At 38.9% G+C, this 25804-nt stretch overlaps 1 protein-coding gene across 1 annotated transcript in view; it reads left to right on the plus strand.

The window, feature by feature from the left end:
• The first annotated feature begins 3418 nt into the window (after positions 1-3418).
• The window catches only part of IL1RAPL2 (interleukin 1 receptor accessory protein like 2), a 653603-nt gene continuing 631217 nt past the window's right edge, over positions 3419-25804 (plus strand). Inside the window, exons 1-3 of the mRNA XM_062183034.1 lie at positions 3419-3579; positions 3654-3880; positions 4961-5059. Coding sequence (XP_062039018.1) covers positions 3419-3579; positions 3654-3880; positions 4961-5059 — 487 coding nt within the window. The remainder of the gene's footprint in view (positions 3580-3653; positions 3881-4960; positions 5060-25804) is intronic.

The raw sequence follows: 25804 nt of genomic DNA on the forward strand, positions 1-25804 counted from the left end.
AACACTGTTAGGAAAAAGTATGGGCAGCACAATTTAACTTCAGTGAGATTGAGTGTCCCCTTTCAAATGTGGAACAAATCATATATTTTTGGCCAGGATTTTGGTTAGGATTAAATGAGATAATGTTATATGCCATTGCATTAGGGTCTTCCAGAAAACCAGTAAGATACACACACACACACACACACATACACATATGCACATATACAAATATATGTATATATATTTATATATAGAGAGAAAACAGTAAACATATTACAAAGAATTGACTTATATGATTATGGATGCTGAGAAGTCCTAGGATCTGTAGTTGTTAGCTAGCTATAATTCTAGTCTGAATACCAGCAGGCTCAAAATGCAGGAAGGGGGTGGGGCGCTGTGGCATAGCAGGTAAAGCCACTGCCTGCGGTGCTGGTATCCCATATGGGCAATGGTTTGAGACCTGGCTGCTCAACTTCTGATCCAGCTCTCTGCTATGGCTGGGGAAAGCAGCGGAAGATGGCCCAAATGCTTGGGCCCCTGTACCCTTGTGGGAGACCTGAAAGAAGCTCCTGACTCCTGGCTTTGGGTCGGCCCAGCTCCATCCATTATAACTATATGGGGAGTGAGCCAGAAAATGGGAGATCTATCTCTGCTTCTGCCTCTGCCTCTCTGTAACTCTGCCTTCCAAATAGATGGGTAGATCTTTTTTAAAAAAACATGCAGGAAGGAAGTCAGGCAGAGGAATTCTCTCATAATCAGCTCTTCTGTTCTATTCAGCCCCCAACAAAGTAGATAGACCCAACGACATTAGGGAGAACAATCTACTCAGTCTACTAATGCTCAGAAACATCCTTACAAACCCTTATAATGATGTTTGACCTCATGTCTGTATACCATGTCACCCAACTGACACCCCAAACTAACCACAGTCACCTAACATGATGTCTAATGTGAGGAAAAGACACAAGAAAAGATTGTTTCATTCAGTTCCCCTTCAGGTCCCCTTCCTTGATGCTGAAGTCTCTATACAGTCAGCAGGTCTACTCACTAAGGGCCAGACAGCACCTGTGGGCCACAGGCCCATTTCCTTTTTGATTCTCCTATTTTTACTCAATTAAAACTACTCATCCAGATTTCTGTTTCCTAAGTGGGTTTGTGCTGGGTGATGATAGGGGGTAGTGGGTTAATCAAATAAAGGAATCCATGCTAATGTACAATAATAGTATCTCTGAAGTTTGTCATTGTTCCTAGAGTACAAGAAACTAATTCAGTAAAACTCCATGATTCCTAAAAACTCTAAAAGGTAACACAAAGAAGGTAAAGCCAGGTAAACCCTTTTGTCTGGGAGGTCTTTTAGTTTCTCTCAAAAGTGACCAAGATTTGGTAGATGGCACTGTTGGGAGGAGGACAAGTTCTACTTGTTTCTCTTATAAACTGAGTCCCAGGCATAGTCAAGAACAGTAGGCTTTTTATGCTGTAACTTTGTCTTTTCTTTTAGGATTTTGCTTATTTATTTGAGAGGAAGAGTTACAGTCAGAGAGATGGAGAGACAGAAAGAGGTCATCCATCCACTGGTTCACTCTGCAGATGGCCACAATTGTTGGAGCTGGGCCTATCAGAAGCCAGGAGCCAGGAGCTGCTTCCAGTTCTCCCACATGGGTGTAGGGGCCCAATTACCTGGGCCATCCTTTACTACTTTCCCAGGCCATAGCAGAGAGCTGGATCAGAAGAGGAGCAACCAGGACATGAACTGGTGCCCATATGGGATGCTGGCACTGCAGGTAGAGGCTTAGTCTACCACACCACCACTTTGAAAGTCAACAGACACTGGTGAGATGAAAACCTCAAGTCTCCTCTCCCAGCCATTTCATAATAGGATAATCAATGTCATGCAGGACAAAATTATATAACAGCTTCTACCATGTTACTTAAAGCTTCCATGCATTTTAATAATGACCTCTCCAAGAGATGTAAAACAAAGGGAGAAAAAACTATTTGCACTTGCCAGGTGGAAAACCAAGTACAAATATCATAGCAGGAAGAATATTACAAATGAGTATATGAAAATATTTATAACATTTTAAGGGAGATCATCAGAATAGTGACATAAATTATGATTGTCAACATCAGTAGAATTGTCACTTCTGATATTATACATTACTTCCAATAATATAGATTACCATTCCTAATATTAAAGATTTCCAATATCACAAACTATATTGATAAGAATTGTCACTGCTAAATTATAAATAAAATCGCATTTACTATCATTACTATTAGCAATGTCTAATAATGAGTGCTTACTAGATGTAAGCCTAATTCTCAGGACCTGCCATGGGTTCATCATAAAATTCTCACAAGACCCTAAGAAGTAGGCACACTACTTGTTTTTACGACATAGCAACTGAAGCACAGAGTCGTTAAAATGACTGTCCTGTGGTGAGCCCAGCAATTAAGATGTCCACATATCATATCAAAGCTCTGAGTCTGTTACTTGGCTCTGGCTCCTGATTGCATATTTCTGCCAGTGCAGACCATGGGAGACAGTGATGATGGCTATAGTCATTGGGTCCCTGATATCCATATGGGATACCTGGAATAAGTTCCTGTCTTCTGTATATTTAGGGGATGAACCAAGGAATGAATTCTCCCTTTCTCTCTCTCTCTCCCTCCCTCCTACCCCTCTACCTCTACCTCTACCTCTCCCCTCATCTTTCCCACTCCTCCCCTCTCCCTCTGCCTCTCTCTTTCCATGTCTCTCTCTTTATCTCTGTTTCTGCTTCTCAAATAAATAAAGTTAAAAAATTGTCTTCCACTAGGAAACACAGCTAGGGTATTGCAAAATAATAACTGGATGTAGTTCCAGGGCCAAATCCTTAACCCCATACTATACTCCCTGTCTAGAAATTTGTTTACTACATTTTTTGAGTATCTCATGCCATTTAAGAGTCTCTTAGAATAGGTTAAGCATATTAAAAAGGCTCAAAGAAAACCTAGACTTCATGAAGATTTGAGGAAGCCCTGCTTCTCTAAATATATTTTGAAATGGAGTTCAGAGATGTTCAGGTAGTGGGGCCAGAAGTCACACACACAGCATTGGACAGAGCCAGTGATGGAAGCTATGAGGAACAAGGAGAGACTGGCAGAAACTTCCCCTGGAGAAAGTTCACATTCTTTTATGGAGTTGCTGAGCCACCAAGAGTCAGACAAAAGATACAAGGGAAGTTAAATAAGAAAATTCAGGGTTTGGAATAATTTCAGACCTATTATACCCCACCTCTACTTAGAAAAACAAGGTGCCCAAACCTCCTGGGAATTTACCCATTAGGTTTCAGAATCCAAACCAAATGTCCCCCTTTCAAAAGGGAAGTTGTGTTGTCTCTAGAGGTCAACCGGTTCCAGCAGGTCTCCCCAAGGTGTCCCTACAGAGCCTATGATGGAGACTTGTGGGTTCTGCAGTGGGAAGAGATTCATGGAAAGGAGTTGCTTGCAGTATGACATCTGTGGATGGGTAATGCAGAAGAGTCACATGGCACTGAAAATGGTCACAGACAAGGATAGAGGGAGCAGGACTGCAGAAGTGAAGGAAAAGCTGAGGTGCGTGGTGGGTACCAGAGAAAGCAGCTCACTCTCAGGCTGGCTTCTTCCCTACCCTGCTTTGGTCTCTCTAGCCCTCATCCTCCTGCAACACAGGAGATAAGGCTGGGTTTGGATTCTGAACAACAACCTTTTCTCACTGCCCTGTACTTTTGGAGATCTGTGGGGAAAGGGGATCTGGGAGCATACCTTGGGACATCTGTCCTGAATTCCCTCTTTGTTCCTGTTCAGGTTTTAAACCCCTTAAGTTCAGTAACAACTAAAATAGGCAAACATTGCCTGGGGGAATTGTGTGCAAGAGGTTGGTGGACTGGGAAAGACTATGCTAAGCACACTCCCTCTAATCTTTGCCTCAACTCACTTGGCCTGCTTATCTGCTTCTGTCTGCCTGAAGCATACAGACTCAGAAAGGTAGAGGCAAGTGCCATGAGCACAGGGGATGCCACTCCCTGGCCACCTCTATCACTAGTGATTCACGCTTCAGGAAGGATTTCCAGAGGACTCATGATGTGGCAGACTGAAATCTCAGATTGCTCTAAACCGAACCGCTTCTCTGGCTTGAAGGCCATGTGGACGGGATGAGGAGAGAATCACCTGTGCTTGGCCAGTCCTGGGGGAAAACTCTGGCATGTGTGGAAGACAAAGGATTTGAGCAGAGCAAAGGCAGCAAGAGCAAGAGACTGGAGCCATTACATTACAGGCAAAACTAGCCATCCTCCCGGATGGATGAGGAGAGAAATGGATGTGTGTGTCTGTGTGTGTGTGGCTGGAGGGGGGGGTGTGTGTGGTGGGGCTCCCTAGGGGCCCTGATATTGATGGGAGGAGAGAGGGAGGGGATTAAGAATTTACATTAATTCTGTTGATAAGATAGTAAATTACCACAAATTTGGCAGCTTAAAACACCTACTTACTAGCTCACAGTTTTGTAGGTCAGAAGTCTGGATGAATTCACCTAAATTCTCAGCTTAGGGCTGCACAAGGCCTAAGGCAACTATTGACCAGTTTGAGCTCTTCTATGCGGCCTCTGGGAAGACTCCTCTTCCAAGCTCATGCAAGTTGTTGGCAGAACCCGGTGCCTGATGATTACAGGAATGATTCCTGTTTCCTTGCCTACTGTTAGCCAGGCTCCACTCTCTCTGTTCCTAGAAGTTGCTTGCATTCTTTCTTATGTCCTGCGTCATCTTCAAAGCCTGCTCCTGTGTGTGGAATCCTTTTCAAACTTCCAATTTCTCTAACTTTCCTTTCTCCTGTGGTTGGAGAAAGCTCTTTGCTTTCTAGCACCTATGTGATTAGGTCAGGCCCACTTGTTTAGTCTTGCTGTTTTCAGGGCAACTGTGCCAGAGAACATAATAGTGTCACTGAAGTGATACTGTATTCACAGGTTCTGGGCAGGATGATGAGACATTGGCGGTGATGGTGGTTACTCTTCAAACCCCTGCCCACTACAAGAGTGTTTATGTGGTTGAGAGGTGGGGAATTAGTATTGCTATAAGAAAATCATGCTACAAAGACCTACCTCATTCCTTCAGCCAAAGCAGATTCCCAGAGCTTGTACTTTAGTTGGAAAGTTGGATACAGGAAGCTGATAGGCATACCCTGGCCATGGTAACCTTTTAAAAATTTGTGGTCTAGTTGATGTTGATGGGCCCAGAAGCTAAACTCCAATAACTGGGGGTGAGAATGGAAGGAGGAAGAAATGGAATTGGGCCCTTACAATTCTAAGACTTAAGATTCCCCTAACCTCAAGTCTCCTAAAAGCAGAGTATATAGTCATTCTCCCCATCCAGCTACATACATGAAGCCATTATTTGCCCTACTGGAATTTTCATGGTGAAACCAATGTGCTTAGAAACATCTCTGGTGCCCCCCCACCACCACCCCAGGCTCACCCAAGTCTAAGTAAATCACATTAAATGACCTATAGATAGTGAGTAACAACTGCAGGTTTGCTCAACATTTGCTCCGAACAGAGCTGGAAGCAAAGCAGAGACCAACAGAATAATGGAATCTCTGGCATCTAACTCAAGTTTTCTAGAAGAAGGAGAGTTTTTCTTGGAGGAGGGGCATAAGTTGGTCAGGCCACTTGTTCTGGTGGGGGGAAGGGATATTGAACCTAAGGATCCCTGTTCCAATGACCCTAACCCTGGCAGTCTGGGCTTTGTTATTCATAAGATTTCTACAGGATGCTTATGCTCAGGGGTGGATTAATATGCACCAATAAGAAGCCATAGCCTGGCCCGAGTGGGCATGCCCAGATAAAACATATCTCCTCTGTTTTTCCCTCTAGTGCTCTCTCTTCCAGCCTTCTACTAGCATGTGGAACTGAGGCTGAAATGGTATATCTGGAATTCTAAATGATCCTTAAACACACTTCCTGTCAATACTTTTCTAAGTCTTTCACCTCCCTACCACTTCTACAGAGAACTCTTTCCTCCAGTGCCTTCCTATGAGGGTCTATGCCATTAACAAATATCCCCTTTTCTGTCTTTCAACTCTTCACGGAGATGACACCATCATCATTATCATCATAATCATCATTATCATCACCATCATCATCATTCATCCTTTCATCCCCCTAGGAATGGAAACTCACTTGGTAGTCTTCTAGGTCATATTGATTATGCATGACCCTATCCACGTATTTACTGCATTGGACACCTGCTGACCGGAAGCCTTACGCCACTGTGATGTCAAATACTAGCTACATAAATAGCCATACCAAAAAAAAAAAAAAAAGAGAGAGAGAGAGAGAGAGAGAGAGAGAGAGAGGCAGGCTATTGACATGATGTGGCTTTCTTTTATCAGGGAGGAATAGTATCTTCCTTTGCTTTTTCCCCCCCTTTTTAAATTTTGTTTACTCTTTTTACCTGAACTACTAGGAAGCTAAGAACCATATTGAATGAATAACGAGTCTTTAAGAAGCATTCATTGCACACCAGCACTACACCAGGGACTTTTGGCTTGAGCTACTTCACCTGAGTTTTCCAACATCAGCAGGGAGAGAGTAATTCTTAACTATTCTGTGGCTGGATCCAATACCAGAATCTCCAGTATCAGCCACTGCCTGTCATATGAAATGTATCTTATAAATGGTAAAATGAGAAACCTTCATTCTTCACTAATGTATCATAGGAATGTTATAACTTGGGTAAAAACTATTCATAAGACAGTTCTCATTAGTACACATGAATGTAGGAGTGTTAAGAGAACCAAACTTGGCATCAGACTGGTTGTGGAACCTCAGGAAAGGCATTTAAACTCTTTCTCCATTTCCTCAAATGTAAACTGGGGATATTTATGATAGTCATTGTACAGGGCTGTTTTGAAGAGTAAATGAGTCAATGCATATAAAGCACCTAAAGCAAAGTCTGATACACAATCAGGGACAACAGAAGTCTCTTATTAGTAATATTAGCATCATTACTGCTATGTGTTAGGTTCTAAGTCATTTAAACTTGATAAAACACTGTAAGATGTGAATTTCTCCCTATTTATTAGAAACCTTCATTCCTCATACTATAGTGGTATTAATTGCAATTATGATAATCATATAAATGCAAATAATATAAATAATATAATTATGTATGTTTTACAGATATATGCCAAGCTTCTTCAGAGTGGTATGAATTATGATTATTATATCTACATAATATAAATTACCAATATCCTCAAATCATCTTCATTTCACAGGCAGTAGATAATGTCATATTCTTATATTCGTATCCATTATTAGACTAGATACTAAAGTAGCATTAGAAATAATAATAATAGTATAAATAATGTGCTGTACTTATTCCATCTCCCAGTAAGGAAAAGACCACACTAGGGTTATCAGGAATGGTAGTTACTATGGTTTTTTTTTTTCAGTATTAGAGTAACACAAGTAACTGCATTAATGCGTTACTTATACTGATTCTGATGAGATAAAAAGGAAACATGAGGCTTCTAGCAATATAGAATTTATTATTAGCTTTTATTAGTAAGTTATGAATTAAAACTATTGCACTTGCTGTAGTACTTGTAGTTAATCCTTATACATAAAATAATAGTTAAGATAATTACTATATTGATTACAATAATGATTAATGCTATAACCATTTAATTATCACCTTAATTATAATAATTAGTGCTCTAATGTAAATAGATAATATAAATAGTAATATAAGAACAAATTATAATGATCGCACCATAATTATCCCTAATTACAAACACTAAAGCATAACGCAAATCTTCCTGGTCATGCTTCCTGCTTAACTAGTATTATGTTATGATTTTAATATAACTACAAATAATGGAGATAGTAAAAATATGCTCCCTTCAATGCAAGGGCAATCAGTACAGGGGTATAGTGACACATATTTAATCCTCTAACATTATGCGGTGTCCTATAACCATACTCATTTCCCAGAGGATAAAAGGTGAGGCCAGCATTGTGGAGTGAAGCTTTTTATTATTAAGCTGCCTTGAGCCAGCTTGGCTGTACATAGTGCCCCCTTCAGGAACTATATGTACTGTTGACAGTGGCCCAGGGCAGGTGCCTCATGTGAAAACACATATGAAGAGAGGAGTGGAGGGGAGGGCGTAGGGCTGCTGCAATGGAAGATGGAGGAGAAATTTCCCCCCTTCTATTTAAGTTTCTCCTGAAAACAGATCTGGATGCGGGTGGAGTTCAGTGGGTAGACAGGGATGAGTTTGAGGTTGGGAGAAAGGAAAAACAGTGTTCAAATTCTGGGATTTGTGTTTGGAGATGGTGAGGGGAGGGTTATTAAGCCACAGATATTTCTGGACTCCATACAAGAACCAGTAAATTCTCACTTCCCACTTATCTGAACAGATACGTGAAAGATATTGGCTGCCAGTGAGCCACGCAGAATAGTATACTTGGCATAGAGAACCACCCCTGGAAAGACTTGGAAGCTAGAGGCTGCTTTGCTGCTGTTAGGAACTCTCTGAATAGCCCCAACACAGACAAATTTGTATTGACAAGTAATAAAAATATTTAAAAACTATCAAAGCAATGTTCAACCCTGCATGGCTTGACTACCCTTTTTAAAGATCATTGTAAATTTATAGAATGCATTTTATTTATGCTTATGATGTTTTACATCAGAGATAATTTAGGATGTATCACATGAAATTTTCAATGTTTGATTTTTTTAAAATTTTTTTATTTAGTGAATATAAATTTCCAAAGTACAGCTCATGGATTACAAAGGCTCCCCCCCCACACAACTTTACCCCCACCCACAACCCTCCCCCCCTCCCACTCGCTCTCCCCTTCCATTCCCATCAAGATTCATTTTCAATTCTCTTTATATATAGAAAATCAGTTTAGTATATATATAGATTTCAACAGTTTGTCCTCCCATAGCAACACAAAATGAAAAAAATACTGTTGGAGTACTAGTTATAGCATTAAATAACAGTGTACATCACATTAATGACCGAGATTCTGCAAGATATTTTTTTAAAAAGTATTTTTTGTTTTTTTTTCTTTTTTTTTTCTCACTTTGTGTTGCTATATGGGGGCAAACTGTTGAAATCGTTACCCAATTTATACTAAACTGATCTTTTGTATATAAAGAGAATTGAAAATGAATCATGATGTGATTGGAAGGGGAGAGGGAGCGGGAAAGGGGAGGGTTGTGGGTGGGAGGGAAGTTTTGGGAGGGGGAAGCCATTGTAACCCATGAGCTGTACCTTGGAAATTTATATTCATTAAATAAATAAAAAAAAAGATTGATTATTTTTCTATGTAATTTCCAATTTAAAACCAAGGTTTTTTTTTTTTTTTCATTTTCAATTATCTTTATATACAGAAGATCGATTCAGTATATACTAAGGAAAGCTTTCATCAGTTTGCACCCACACAGAAACACAAAGTGTAAAAACACTGTTTCAGTACTAGCTATATCATTACTTCACCTTTGACAACCTATTAAGGACAGGTCCCACATGGGACGCAAGTACACAGTGACTCCTGATGTTGATTTACCAATTTAACACTCTTGTTTATGGCATCAGTAATCTCCCTAGGCTCTAGCCATGAGTTGCCAAGGCTATGGAAGCCTTTAGGGTTCGCCGACTTCGATCCTATTCCGACAAGGCCATAGTCAAAGTGGAAGTTCTCTCCTCCCTTCAGAGAAAGTTACCTCCTACCTTGATGGCCCCGTTCTTTCCACTGGGATCACACTCGCTGAGATCCTTCATTTAGGTCTTCTTCTTCTTCATCTTTTTTTTTTTCCCAGCGTGTCTTGGCTTTCCATGCCTAAAATACTCTCATAGGCTCTTGAGCCAGATCCGAATGCCTTAAGGGCTGATTCTGAGGCCAGAGTGCTATTTAGGACATCTGCCATTCTATGAGTCTGCTGTGTCTCCCCCTTCCCATGTTGGATCCTTCTCTCCCCCCCTTTTTTTTATCAGTTAGTATTAGCAGACATTAATCTTGTTTGTGTGATTCCTTTGACTCTTAGGCCTATCAGTGTGATCAGTTGTGAACTGAAATTGATCACCTGGGCTGGTGAGATGGCATTGGTACATGCCACCTTGATGGGATTGTATTGGAATCCCCTGGAACTTTTCTAACTTCATCATTTGGGGCAAATCCAATTGAGCATGTCCCCTATTATACATCTCCTCCCTCTCCTTTTCTCATTCTTATATTTAACCGGGATCACTTTTCAGTTAAGATTTAGACACCTCAGAATAATTGTGTGTTAATTACAAAGTTTACAAAAAAAATACTAAAATAGATAAAGTGTTACATTGTACATCAACAGTCAGCACCATAGCTGATCAAGTCACTGTTTCTCATAGTGTCCATTACACTTCCACAGGTTACCCTTTGGTGCTCAGTTAGTTGTCGCCGATCAGGGAAAACAAATGATATTTGTCTCTTTGGGACTGGCTTAATTCACTTAGCATGATGCTTTCCAGATTGCTCCATTTTGTTGCAAATGACTGGGTTTCATTGTTTTTGACTGCTGTATAGTATTCCATAGAGTACATGTCCCATAGTTTCTTTATCCAGTCTACTGTTGATGGGCATTTGGGTTGGTTCCAGGTCTTAGCTATTGTGAATTGAGCTGCAATAAACATTAATGTGCAGATGGCTTTTTTGTTTGCCAATTTAATTTCTTTTGGGTAAATTCCAAGGAGTGGGATGGCTGGGTTGAATGGTAGGGTTATATTCAGGTTTCTGAGGAATCTCCAGACTGACTTCCATAGTGGCTTAACCAGTTTGCAGTCCCACCAACAGTGGGTTAGTGTCCCTTTTTCCCCACATCCTCTCCAGCATCTATTGTTGGTAGATTTCTGGATGTGAGCCATTCTCACCGGGGTGAGGTGAAACCTCATTGTGGTTTTGATTTGCATTTCTCTGATTGCTAGTGATCCTGAACATTTTTTCATGTGTCTGTTGGCCATTTGGATTTCCTCTTTTGAAAAATGTCTGTTGAGGTCTTTGGCCCATCTCTTAAGTGGATTGTTTGTTTTGATGTTGTGGAGTTTCTTGATTTCTTTGTAGATTCTGGTTATCAACACTTTATCTGTTGCATAGTTTGCAAATGTTTGATTTTTGACTAACAAAACATTTTATATGATTTAACTTATTATAGCTAACACAGAAGTTTTACCATACATATATTTTGTTCTAAAAATGCATTTTATATATACTACATAACTACATAATATATAAAATAAATTCATTAAATTTTATAAACTATAAATATATAATGTATGAAATATGAATGCATGTAATCTGTAATAATATAGTAATAAAACATTCATATACATATTAGTATAGAGTCAAAAACACACAAAGCATTTTCATAAAGTTTACAGGAGGTCAGCATTTGGCCTAGTGATTAGTATGCCTGCATCCCATATCAGAGTGCCAGGGTTTGATTCCTGACTCCAGCCCCCAATTCCAGTTTCTTTCCAATGAAGACCCTGGGAGAGAGTAGGTGGTTGCTCAAGTAGTTGGATCCCTGGAAATTGTGAGCATTTGGAAAGTAAACCAGCAGATGGGGGCACGTTTCTCTGTCTGTCTGTCTGTCTGTCTCTCTCGTCTCTGCCTCTCATTTTTTTAATCCAAGTTTTTTTTTCCTGAAATTTAGGTTTTTTTTTTAAGATTTATTTTATTTATTTGAAAGACAGAGTTACAGAGAGAGGTAGAGACAGAGAGAGAGGTCCTCCATCCGCTGGTTCACCCCCCAGATGGTTGCAACGGCCAGAGCTGTGCCAATCTGAAGCCATGAGTCAGGAGCTTCTTCCAGGTCTCCCATGTGGGTGCAGGGGCCCAAGGACTTGGGCCATCCTCCACTGCTTTCCCAGGCCATAGCAGAAAGCTGGATCAGAAGTGCAGGAGCCGGGACTCGAACTGGCTCCCATATGGGATGCCGGCGCTTAGGCCAGGGCTCTAACCCGCTGTGCCACAGTGCCAGCCCTCTGCCTCTCATTTTTAAAAAGATTTTATTTATTCATTTGAAAGAGTTACAGAGAGAGAGGGAAGGAAAGACAGAGAAGGAGGAAGTTCTTCCTTCTGCTGGTTCACTCCCCTAGTGGCCAGAATGGCCAGAGCTGAGCCAGGCTAAAGCCAGGATCTTCATCTGGGTCTTCCACATGGGTGACAAGGACCCAAGTACTTGGGCCATCCTTCACAGCTTTTTCTAGGCTATTAACAGGGAGCTGGATCAGAAGTGGAGCAGCCGGGACACGAACCAGTACCTATATGGGATGCCACCATCACAGGCTGCTGCTTAACCTGATGTACCACAGTGCTGTCCCCTCTATGCCTGTCATTAAAAACAAGTTTCTGCAAAAGGTATATCATGAAAAAACTACTTATGGATTTCAATTTTTTTGTTAAAATTAACATTTTGTTAAATATTTATTTGAAGGGCGGAGTTGGGGAGGGGAGGGAGAGAGACAGAGAGGGAGGAAAGGAGAGATTTCGTCTGCTGATTCACTCTCCAAATGACTGCAAAGGCCAGGGCTAGACTAGGCTGAAGCCAGGAGCCTAGAATACCATCTAGGTCTTTCATGTGGGTGTCAGGGTCCAAGTACTTGGGCCATATTTTACTGCTTTCCCAGGCCATAGCAGAGAGCTGGGTCAGAAGTGAGTAGCCAGGACTTGAACTGCCTCCCATATGAGATGCTGGCAATGCAGGCCATGGCTTAACCCCCTGTGCCACAATACCAGTCCCCACATTAGCATCTTTAATTCCATTTCTCCATGAACCTTTGAAGTACTCACATATATTATTCTATACCATTGAATAAAATGGGTATTTGAAAACATATTAGAATATTTCATAATGTCTCTTAACCAACCTAGAATGAAATTTATAGGTAATATGACTTATCTGCGTCCCAAACTTGAAAAAATGAATGATCTAACTTTAATATAAAGATGAAATAAAATTAAACAATGTGTATTATAATAAGAAAATCCTTGAAAACTAAGAACCAACAAAATAGGTATACAATTAATATAAATAATACTAACATTAGAAATAGGAAAGACTTACTGAGCACCAGCTGTATGCCAGACACCATTGTAAACACTTGCAGCTATGTGTCTATCTCTGTGTACATCCTCTTAGATCTCAGTGGACAGAAATACACCTTATAAAAGACCCTACTTAACTGGTCTTTATTCCTGGCTACATCCCCTTCCCATTTTAAGACAAGCTCTTAGTCACTAGATGGTTTTCAAGGACCTCACCTATGTGTATAAGAGCCTAGCATATGGTGGAAGAAATAGTGATTACCATCAGGCAGGGCTTTGAAATGAGGATGGGACTGTGTGTGCTGGTTAAAGGGGACGTGAGCTAGATCTGTAATGTTTTATTTCTTTAATAAAACAAAGCTACTGAAAGCAAATTGGAAAAATGCTAACATTATTAATTTTGGCTGGTGAAATCATGGGAATTTGTAATATTATTTGTTTTAGTTCTCTGTAACTTTGAAATTAAGGAAAAAATAAAAAAGAAGATCCTCAGGGGGTAGCTTTTCCAAGTACCAATATATGAAACTCATCTTCTTGACCATGGAACTCAAAAACCGTCCCTTTTATTGGTGCTAGGCTACAGTTTGTCTAGATTAACACCTTTATTTCTTTGAGGAGTAAAAACTAACTTCCCCAAGTTAGATGTCTTATTAATGAGGCAAAGGCAGAATGAGAGCTCAGCTTTTCTTAAAATTTTATTTAAGGCAAACAAATTTAATCTATTTGTTATATACAGATTTGGGATCATAGTGATACTTTCTGCCCTACCCTCCCTCCCGCTCATACTCCCATCCTTCTTTCTCTACCCTCTGCTATTCCCACTCTTAATTTTTATAAATATCTATTTTCAGTTTACTTTATACTCATAAGATTAACCCTACACTAAAAACTACAACAAATATCATGGAGAAAAAAACACTATTCCCCAACAGTTGAGACAAGGGCTGCAAACGATCATAAAATCTGAGCTGAGTTTTTCTAATCCTCAGCCACTTCTATCATCATTTCAGCATTTTAGCATTGGGATACAGGGTAATGACTTCAAAGGCCTTACAAACCCTCAGTCAATCCAGAAGGATTTCATTTCTTCATAACTCCCTACTTTCTATGGCAAAAGAGTGGAATTAGTGGTTTTAGAAAAGATTTTCAACAATCTGAAGGTTAATATATGGATAAAGTAAAGATTAACTACCCTAAGCAGTTCACTCCACTAACACTTAATTGTGAGTTCTCACAGGATGAGAATATATAAATCTGTATTCAGGAGAGCCTATTAAGTTTCTCTTCTAAGAAGTACAAGAGGAAATAGAAGGGCCACATGAAAGAAAACATAAGAAATCTTTGATTTTTTTACTGTTGTTGGATCAGCATTTTTTAAAAAAACAGGTGGATAGATTGATTTTAAAGGCAGAGAGAGAGAGATATCTCTTCCATTTGCTGGTTTATACCCCAAATGGCTGCAATCCCCAGGACTGGGTCATGCTAAAGCCAGGAGCCTGGAACTCCATCTGGGTCTTCCATATAAATGGTAGGGCCCCAAGCACTTGGTGGAGAGAAACCTCAGCACCAGGAACTGTGTGGTGACTTGTGAGCTCAAACCCTGGGGATTCAGTTGTTGAGAAGGTGCAGGGTGTAGCTGGGTATTGAGCTCTACCATGCCCAACTCGGGTGTTAACCTGGAAACTCGCCCCACCCTAGAGGATTGACCAGAACTCCCTGGTCACACCCACCACACACCTCTTGGTATTCACTGAAGTGCAGACATTCCACTAAGCCACAAAGCATAGCTCAAAGATAAAAGCCATCACAGGAAAAAACAAAAATCAACTTCAAAAATGCATAAAAATAAGTGCAGAAATTCAAGAAACAAGAATAAGGAAGACACCATGAGCCCCCACAAAGGAACACAAAAACATTTCAATATTAGAATGCGAAGATGAAGACACTGATGAAATGTTGGAAACATAATTCAAAAAATTAATCATAGGATTATTCTAAAGCAATCAGAAGCAAAACCACGAACTAAAGAAAATCATACATGACATAAATGAAAATTTTTCCCATGAAAATGAGATTTTAAAGAGAAATCAAAATGAAATATTAGAAGTGAAGAATTCAGTAGATCAAATAAAAAATGCAGTGGAAAGCCTTAACAGCAGACTTGGTGAGGCAGAAGAAAGTATATCCTTGCTAGAAGATAAATCTTTGGAAATCAGTCAGACAAAAAAATAAGAAATTAGAAAACTAAAAAGCAGTGTTTGAGATTTATGGGATACTATCAAATGACCCATCATGGGTGTTAGGAGTTCCTGAAGGTGTGGAAAGAGAGAATGGATTAGAAGGCCTGTTTAGTGGAATAACAGAAAACTTCTCTAATTTGGAGAAAGAAAGGGATGTCTAAATACAAGAAGCACATAAAACTCCTAAAAGAAGTGAACAGAAAAGATCTTCACCACGACACATTGTAGTAAAACTCACCACAGTAAAACATAAAGAAAAGATTCTAAAATGTGCACAAGAGAAACACCAGATTACTTTCAGAGGATCTCCAATTAGACTCACAGCTGACTTCTCATCAGAAACCCTACAGGCTAGGAGAGAATAGCTAATATATTTCAAGTCTTAGGAGGAAAAAGCTGTCAACCCAGAATACTGTACTCTGCAAAGCTCTCTTTTATGAATGAAAGTGAAATAAAAACCTCCCATAACAAACAAATAGAATTTGTCACCACTCATCCAGCCTTACAAAAGATGCTTGTGGATGTGCACTTGGGCCATCTTCTACGGCCTTCCCAGGTGAATTAGTAGGGAGATGAGTCAGAAGTGGAGCAGCCATGACTCTAACCAATGCTCATATGTGTTGTTGATGTCACAAGAGGGGGCTTAAAACTCTGTGCCACAATGCCGGCTTCAGGAGTCTTTATTTTTGACTCATGAACAAATCTACACAGGAGGAAAATCAGGATGCTATTTCTAATGTGACATTTAAGTAAATTAAGTTCAGACTATGACTGGAATTTGGAAGGGAGATGGATGGAAGGTGGAACAAATAGTATGAGGGTACAGAAAGGAAAGTGCTCAGTGGGCAAGGGCCATGTAATTACTGTTCTTTGACAATTCTTGAGGGAGAATGTGAACCTGTCTACAGCAGAGTTTCTCTTGGAGAGTGGTAGGCAGTTGCTTCCATAGGGTGCGCTGATATCGGACTTGGGTGCTACACTCAGTGACTCTGACTTACTTAGCAGGTAATCTGGAGTTCTGAAGCAGGGATGTGTCATAGAGATTCTTTTGTTATTCTTGTTTCTCATGGCACTAGCTAATGGAAAGTTGATAGTCTTTTGTTACTATGAACACATTTTTTTTACATTGAGACCCAGCACCTGACATTTCTGCCCTAGTTTAGGTACATCACTACTCTGTTGGGGGAGCAGTAAAAAGAATCTTATGGTATCTTTGACAAATGCAAACAATTTTTGATTTTCCAGTTAGTTTGGGAAACAATTACATGATTTATTCTTGTAAAGACTTAAGGTCGCCTACCGTATACAATGCATTGGGCCATTTTAGACATACAGAGAAAGGAGACATGCATTCAGCTGGGGAAGAGCTGTGCAGAAAAACATATGGTGAGATGGGAAAGAATTAACATGGGGCAGTGAAGAACAGTTTCATAGACATGACATTTGACAATGATTCTTGCAGGATTAGTAGGATCCTAATACTTTTCAATATTGTCAGTAGGTACAGAGGCAAATGATATTCTAGTGGAAGAGACCTGATGAACAAAGGCAGAGAAGTGAATGGCCTGTTGAGGGAATCCTAAGAATTTGATAAAAGTATAGGGTGTGAAAAGAGTTGTGACTGGGGGCCTAAAGACCAGGCAGTCCTGGGCAAGCCAGGGGAACTAGGCTTAGATATTGGCACATGGGAATCTCCTGAAGGTTTTTATCAGTAAAACAACAAAATGATATATTTTAGAAGGGTCACTTTGGTAACTGTTTAAAGAACAGAATGGAAAGGTTATAAAATCATTTAGAAAGGTATTGCATTAGCAGGAAACAAAACTAACATAAAAATTATCATACACTGACAACAAACCTTCAAAAAAGAAGTCATAAAAACCCATTTACAATAGCATTCAAATCCTTAGCAATAAATTTAACAAGGTAGGTGAAAGATATACACACTGCAAATTTTAAAACATAGATAAAAGTAATTGAAGAAGACAAATGCGATGATGTTTCTTGTTTTTTTGGATTGGAAGAATTAACATTCTACCCAAAGTGGTTCACAGATTCAATGCAACTGCTTTCAAAATTGTATTGAGATTTTTCACATAAATAGAAAATACAGTTCTAAAATGCATAGTGATTCACAAAGATTCTGAATAATCAAAAAAAATAAGAAAAATAACAAACCTGAATACATCACACTGCTGATCTCATAATATACTATGAGGTTATAGTAATTCAAATAGCATAAAACAGATATATAGATGAATGCAGCAGCTGAGCAAACCCCTAAATTAATCAGTCAATTTATCTTTGACAAAGGGACCAAGAACACACGATGGGGAAAGGAAGTATTTTAATAAATGGTGTTGGGAAAACTGTATACCTACACGCAGAAAAGTGAAATTAGACCCTAATCTCACGCTACCTAAACAAATCCACTCATGATGAATTAAAAAATTACTATCAATATGAAACTATAAAACAATAAGGGCAATACATAGGGGAAAGGACCATGACATTAGTCTGGGCAATAATTTTTAAGATATGACTCCAAATCACAAGCAACAAGAGCAAAAACAGACAAATGGGATTATATCAACTGAAAAAATTTCTGGGAGTAGACGTGTAGTCTAGTGGTTAAGATGCTTACATGTCATGTTGGAGTGCTTGGTTTCATATCTGACTCCAATTCCTGATTCCAGCTTCCTGCCAATGCAAGCCCTGGGAGGAAGTGATTAATATTCAAGTAATTGGGTTCTTTCTACCATATGGGAGACTTGGATTGTGTTTCTGAGTCCTAGACATGGCCCAGCCCTAGCCATTGCCAAGTTTTTAGGAGGGCACCATCAGAGGGGAGCTATCTATCTGCTTATTAAATAAATGAATAAATAAATGCTTTGTACTGTACAGCAAAGGAAATAATAGACTGAAGAGATAATGTACACAATGGAAGAAAATATTTGCAAACCATTCACCTGTTAGAAAACAAATCACATAAAAACTTATAAAGGACCTGAACAGACATTTCTCAAAAGAAGACATACAAATTACCAAGAGGTATATGACATCACTACATCCAGGGAAACTCAAATTAAAATGACAATGAGGTATCACCTCACTCATTAAAACTGGTTTTATCAAAACATGACAACATAATACAAGTATTGGCGAGGATATGGAGAAAAGGGAATCCTTGCACACTCATGGTGGGAATGTAAATTAGTACAGACATTATGGAAAATACTATGGAGGTTCCTAAAAAATGAAAATAGAAATACTTCTAGGCACATATCCAAAAGAAATGAAACTAGTATGTCAATGGGAAGTGTGTGTGTGTGTGTGTGTATCTGCAGTCCCATGTTCCTTGCAGCATTATTCATAGTAGCCAAGAAATGGAAATAAACTAAGTATCCATCAACAGATGAGTGGATAATGAAAATGTGATACACATACACAGTGGGCATACTATTCAACCATAAGAAGGTTGTAATATTGTCACTTGTGTCAACATGGGTGGAACTGAATATCATTATGGTAAATGAAATAAACCAGAAATAGAAAGGCAAGTACTGAATAATTTCACATGTATGTATGTGGAATATATATAGCTGATTTCATAAAAGCAGAATGAAGACAGGTGGTTACTAGGGATGGGGAGTAGAACATGGGGAAATGTGGGTTAAAGACTAATGAATTTCAAACAGGAGGAATAAGTTAAAGAGACTTATTGTATGTGCTGGCTATAATTAATTATATATACATAGACATTGCTAAAACAATAGATAATATTATTAAACAGAAAAGTATATGAGGTGATGAATAGTCATTTCAAATATATATGGATATCAAAACATGTTGTCTATCATAAATGTATATAATTTTGTCAATTACACTTAATAAAACTGTAAGAAGAAGAGCATTGCAGTAACTCCAGCAGGATAGGAGAAAGACCTAGGCTTGAGTATCTATGAGGCTAGAGAGGAGGAGTTAGATATGAGTAACTTTTTAGAAATAGCCAGGCTTAATGTCTTATGGAAGGAGTAGCAACTGGTCAGTAGAAAGGGTGAGACAAGATCCGAGGATGACTCCCAAAGTTTTTGGCTTGAATGTCTGCTAACGTGGGAGGCAGAGAAGATTTGGCAAAGGAAAGAAGTTCATTGTCAAGCACTGTGGATTTGTGAGACAGCAGAAAAGCCTGCTAGAAGGGATCATGGGCAGTGCTGATCTCCTGTAGTCCTTCCGGCACATTTGCCTTTGCATAGAAGGTAGCCAGTTTCCAAGGAGACTCATGAGCCCTCAAGTAATTAGGAGTTAAGGAGTTGGTTGTAATGCCTCATCATGGCTTCACTTCTGGAACATTATTGTGGTTCATTCATTGGATAAAGATCAAAAGGATAATCTTGACAAAACATTGTGCAGATTCTGAGAGGGAAATGAAGATGGCTGCCAGCCCACCATTAAGTGTAGTAGCTAGGCTGAAATGATATGAAAGACTTCATTTAGAACTTCCTCACTGATGAATAATAGGGAGTAAAGGTGTGAAAGGGAAGCAATAATGAATAACACAATTCATAAAAATGTAAAAATACCTTAAAAAACCTGAAGCAGTAATTACTCATTGTATTTATAGAGCTGGAGTGAATGATTTTTCTATTGATGGGCACTGATGCACAAATGAAAATTTGGAAAATCATTTTTTTCCACTGTTAAACTACTTAAAAACATGACAAACAGCTCTGGAGTAAGGGAGCACCAGTTCAGCAATAAGGGCACAGGCCACTTACTTCTGAGAATTTGACTGACTTGTGTTTGCAGGATGCCCACTTGAGGCAGAGTCCACAGTGATAAGTACAAATAAACATTAACCTGTCTTTAGGTGGGGTGAGGGATCTGAGACAGAAATAGAAGGCATCCAAATCCTACATTACAGTATTGATGGGGCCAGCATTTGATGCAGCAGGTTAAGTTACTGCTGCCTGAGTCACCTGCATCCTGTAGGGATTCTTGTTCAAGTCCCAGGTGCTCTACTTCCTATCCAGCTCCCTGCTAATATGCCTGGGAAAGCAGTGGAAAATGGTCCAAATATAGGCGCCTACCATCCATGTAGAAGACCTGAATGGACTTCCTGTCTCCCGGATTTGGCCTGGCCCAGCCCCAGGGCATTGTGGCCATTTAGGGAGTGAAATACAGTATAGAAGATGGAGGATTCATATTCATTCATTCTCTCTCTCTCTCTCTCTCTCTCTCTCTCTCTCTCTACCTTTCAAGAAAACACATAAATAAACCCTTAAAAAATATCAGGGCCAGCTCTGTGGTGTTGCGGGTAAAGCCACCAGCAGTGCCAGCATTTCATATGGGTACCAATCTGAATCCTGGTTACTCCACTTCTGATACAGCTCCTGCTGATGCACCTGGGAAAGCAGTGGATGATGGCCCAAGTGCTTGGTCCCCAGCACCTATGTGGGAAAGAAGGAAAAAGCTCCTGCCTCCTGGCTTTGGCTTGGCCTAACCCCAATTGATTGTGGTCATTTGGGAAGTGAACCAGTTGTTGGAAGATTCTCTCTGTCTCTCCCTCTCTCTCTTTCCCTCTATAACTTTGCCTTTCAATAAAGTAAATAAATCTTTTAAAAAATAAAATATTAACAAGAATCATAAAATCATATGTCATATGTATAGTACATAATAAGTATATATTTTAAAATAAGCACAATAGTTTCTTGATTACAAGGTAGGAATTGGGTGATTATTTCAGGTATTTAATTTCGAATAAATTGATATGGGTCAGATAAAATTTATCTAAGGTTTAGATCTTATTTTTGGAGGTTAAATCAAGTACATACATTATTAATAATTCATTACCCTATAAACACTGAGTTTAATTCATAGATAAATAATTGGCTTCACTATTAGATTCACCATTTGATGGTTGTTATCCCCACAGTAGTTAATATTTCAAAGATATATTACTGTGCTGTAATGATCTACTTTATCGGACGAGCATGAACTCTGTGGGATATATATGACAATTTGGATAGCACCAAGCAGATTTCAGTTTTTTGGGCCAATGAGCTGTGTGAGGAGAAATATAAGAAGCAGTAATTTGAACACACAGTATTTAAGAGCACAAGTTTCTGAAGTCCAGCTTATCTGAAGGGTATCTGAACTGCCATCACAACTTGAATCTTGAACAAGTCATTTAAACCCTTGTCATTTTTCTTTTCTCATTAGTAAAGTGGGAATTACAAGAGTTCCCCATCCTAGTTTTGACGTGAGAATGAAATGAGAGAGATGCATGCTAAACACCTAGCACAGTGTATAGGTGTTCTGTATTAAGGAGATGATGAATGTCCCTAGCTGTTGTTACACTTTTCTGTGCTGGGTTGGTTGTTCACGTAGTTTTTGGCCTGATTCCCCGTTTTGAGTAATATCTCGACTGGGTTCTCAACTTTAGGCTCGCTCTACCACCCACAACGGTACACCCTCATAGGTGCGCTGTGATCCCTCCCTAGCAACCAGCAGATGGCCAATAACAAATCCTTAATTTTAGGACCTTAGGTGGGAAAACGTCAAGTGCTACACAAAAACTTGGACAGCTTGCCCTCTAGTGGTAATTTAATGAATTACCCCCCAACAATTGCCCTGTTGATTCACAAACAGGAGAGCAGGTGATAAAAATGAACAAGATATAGTTTACATAGTTACAGGAATATACCTGGTATAATGAATGAATTTTCTAATAACAAACATAATAAACTAGTATGAGGGCACAGTCCAGGTAAAGGATTTAAATCACAACCAATGTCACCAAAGTATCTGAGGCTTCCATATTTGCTCATGTGCTAATTAGAAATTTTACATAACAGTGGATTTCCAGTTTGAGGCAAAAATCCAGAATTCACAATTCTATACATATTATATCCATCAATAAAAATTGTAATGAACATAGCCACTAGAGTATAATTTTACTGTATTCAATATTCTCTCTAAAATAACCATTGCTGATAATAAAATTGCATCTTACAGGAATTTATAAACTTTTCAAAGGACCTTGTCTTTAGGGTGGGTGGTTGTGACAGGATTCTCTCTCCGTTGTATTGAGGAGGAAGCAGGCAGCTTATCCATAAAAAGAGTGAATGGATTTCCTGGGGTCACCCTGGGTACTTTGCAAGGGAACTCCCTATGCACACATTGGTTTTGCAGATTGGAATGAAAATGATTAGAGATCTGATTTTTAAAGAAGACATTTCCTTTGTTCCACTGTAAGTGTTTCAGAGGGAACAGACAGTAAAGCATTTTTGCCAACAAGGCCAAACCAAGAGGAAAAAAATTGTGAGCGTCATACAAAGCTAAACAAAGGGGGTAGAGATGAGAATCTGAAAGAACACCATTGGTCTTTAAATACTTGAATTGCTACTCATAAGACTCAAGAGTGAACAGAGAATGCAGATTACAGAAGTGGGCAGTATATTCTAATAGAGGGACAAGAATATTTATAACCACACAGAGTGATTGTGAAGCAGAGGGCAGGCAGGCATTCATTTTTAAAGGATTTGCTCTGTAGCAAGCTTTTTTTTGGGGGGGGGGGGTTGGGAGGTAGAGAAAGTATTTCCCTTTTTGCAGTGCTTCAACTCACACTTGCAGCTGGTCAGTGAGACCAAGTTATCAAAACCTCCTGTTGGAGAAGCCAACCTGGGAGACACTTTTTAAGGAGCCCTGCAAGAGTTTAAACAGGTGGCACTGGAATTGTGGACAGAACAGAGGTATATAGCCCCGTGGATTCGAACCACAGGTTGGCCCTCTCTGAGAGCTACTCAGTTTCACTATGTCTCTGATCTAGCTTTAGCGTTCACCTTCCTTTGTCAGCTGCATCACAGTTCTGTTCATACAGCTCAACTACCAAATACATGGGAACTTCATAAAGTGCATGGAAAAATGGAATTAAAAGATAAGTTTATGTTGCTGCAAAAATATTTTTGAGATTGTATATATGAGTAATTTTCAAACCATAATGGGAAATGCATATTATGAAACAATTATGTGTGGATTTCAAAAAAATTTGGACCAAAATAAACTTAGCTTTTAATTCCATTTTTCCATCAACATTTTGAAGTACTTTCTTATGTCTATAGAGTAAACATGACAGGAAGGTGTCTTGTGTCTGTGACTGCTGATGGCAGTTGGTAATTAAGTTACAGGTGATCTTTCACTTATTTTTGTGACCTCCTGACATCTCTCAGTTATCCTTTCTTAAACTCAAGATGTTCTATGTTTTAAGTAGGCTTGCCACTTGAATTTTAGGCCTCTTACCTGATTCTGTACTTCTTAGTTACTTCACCATTCCCAAATCTGAAAACAATTACACTATATTCTATTCCATCCCCAAACAAATCATACCACCTTGTTAGAATCTTGTCATCTAATGCTTTTTGTTCATGGAAATGGATTTCTACTGCTAAAAGTTGAGTGTGGGAAAGTATTTGGTGGCAGGTGGACCTTCATGGATCTTTGGTATTACATCCTTTGTCTATGTTATAGAAAAATTCCCTCAGGTCTCCTGAAATGCCTTATGTTGTAAATTTGTATCACAAATGCTAAAGGGAAAGAATAAAGGGGATAATGTTTAGAAATTATTTTCTCCATTATTACATTTCTTCTCTCTGGCTATTGACTGCTTTATAACTAAATACCCCCCTCTCTGATACCTAAAACAAGGGAACAGAAGAAAAATGGCCATAAATCTATTAAATCAAGGACATGTTGCTCAGAAGATGTTTAAAAGGAAATGAATTCTCAGTGTACGCTCAGTATCTGTACAATAAAGCTAATTGGAATGGCAGTTAAGCATCTTTAACTTCTGTTGAACATGATTGTTGTGACGTGGGAGCAGATAATTCAATTATCTTCAAGACCAACCATGTCCAACGACTAATGAGCCAAACCAGCCCATTAACACAGTAAAGGTATAGATTATGCAACAGATGTTTTAGGATAGGTAACTAAAGTAATTTATGAAGCAAATGGAAAAAAAAGAACTATTCATTGTTTCTATTAAGTAGATAATTTTGGAATTTGTAGCTATTTTATCAAGTCGAATTTGTTAATTTAAAAATACTTGCTGTGTATCTTAGTGGTAGGAAAAAACAGAAACTGAAATATTAAAAATCTATTGTTTTGTTTCTATTAATACTGAACATAAAACTATGAGAGTATACTATTTAAAAAAATATGTGTATCATTACCTTTCATTTAAGTCAATGCATAGGAACAATATTTCATATAATCCTTAAAAAAGAATGACAGAAAATTTATTTAAACATGATAAACCACAGAGATGGACGTTTAAGACAGCAGTTGAGATGCTGCATTCTGTACCAGAGTGCCTGATTCTGCTTCTGATTCCAGATTCCTGCAAATGCACAACCTGGAAGGCAGCAATGATGGCTCAAGTACTTAAGTCTCTGCCACCCTCATGGGAGGCTTTGATGGAATTTCAGCCTCCTGGTTTTGGCCTGGCCCAGCCTTGGCTGTTGTGGACATTAAGGGATTGATCTCTGTCTGTCTCTCATGGTCTCAGTACCTTTCAGATAAAATGAAAGTAAATTTTAAAATTAAGAAAGATGATAATAGACAAATATTAAAGTTGCATTTAATCTAGGAACACACCACTAGAAATTTATCATGAATAAGAAAGTCCAACTAATGCAGATTTCTCCCTGTCTGTTCTTGACCATTATGGGAGTAACAAATGATAGGTAAACAAGCCAATACCAAGAGGTGAAGAAAAAGGACCTCTAAGAGATATGCAGTGGACAGTACATAGTCAATCCACTGTACCTTCTCGCCTTGAATGGTTCACAGTGGCTGTCAATATCCATTGTAATGAATCTGGTACCTCTGAATGGTCAAAGAGCATTCAACTGCCTTTCAGTATAGATTTGAAGTGTATTGGTTATTTATTTCTAATGAATGCCTTACATACTGTATGAGGCAGGATATAATAAAGACCCATATGTGAGTGAGCAGTGAACAGTAATATCAGAAAGAGAAATCAGAAGCCAGAGTTCAAAAACTTTCTGAGATTACACAACCCTTTGAAGATCTGATAAGGAGCTGTGCAACATCTCCCCAGAAAAACATGCTTATGCAAATGGGCATATTGTTTTGCCTATATCATGAAATTCTATCCAGGCATCCTCCCATTGGATGTCCTTGAACTCCAGTTCAAGAAGCCTCCATATAGGAAAGCAAACTCATGAGATAAGATAGTTATTACATTTGAGCATTGCATTTAGCTGTGAGCTTCCTGTGAGCCAAAGTTACAAGATTAAATGCACTGGGTTACAGAGTTCTCCACATTTAAAGAAAGAAGCAGATCAGTTCACAAAGTTATAACTGAAACATAATTTTCAAATGGAAGTGTTAATGTTATAGCATGATTTTTACACAGAATAATCAATTAATATAAAGGGATGTAGCATAA

The sequence above is a fragment of the Lepus europaeus genome, chromosome X (assembly GCF_033115175.1).
Source record: "Lepus europaeus isolate LE1 chromosome X, mLepTim1.pri, whole genome shotgun sequence".
In the NCBI taxonomy this organism is placed as follows: domain Eukaryota; kingdom Metazoa; phylum Chordata; class Mammalia; order Lagomorpha; family Leporidae; genus Lepus; species Lepus europaeus.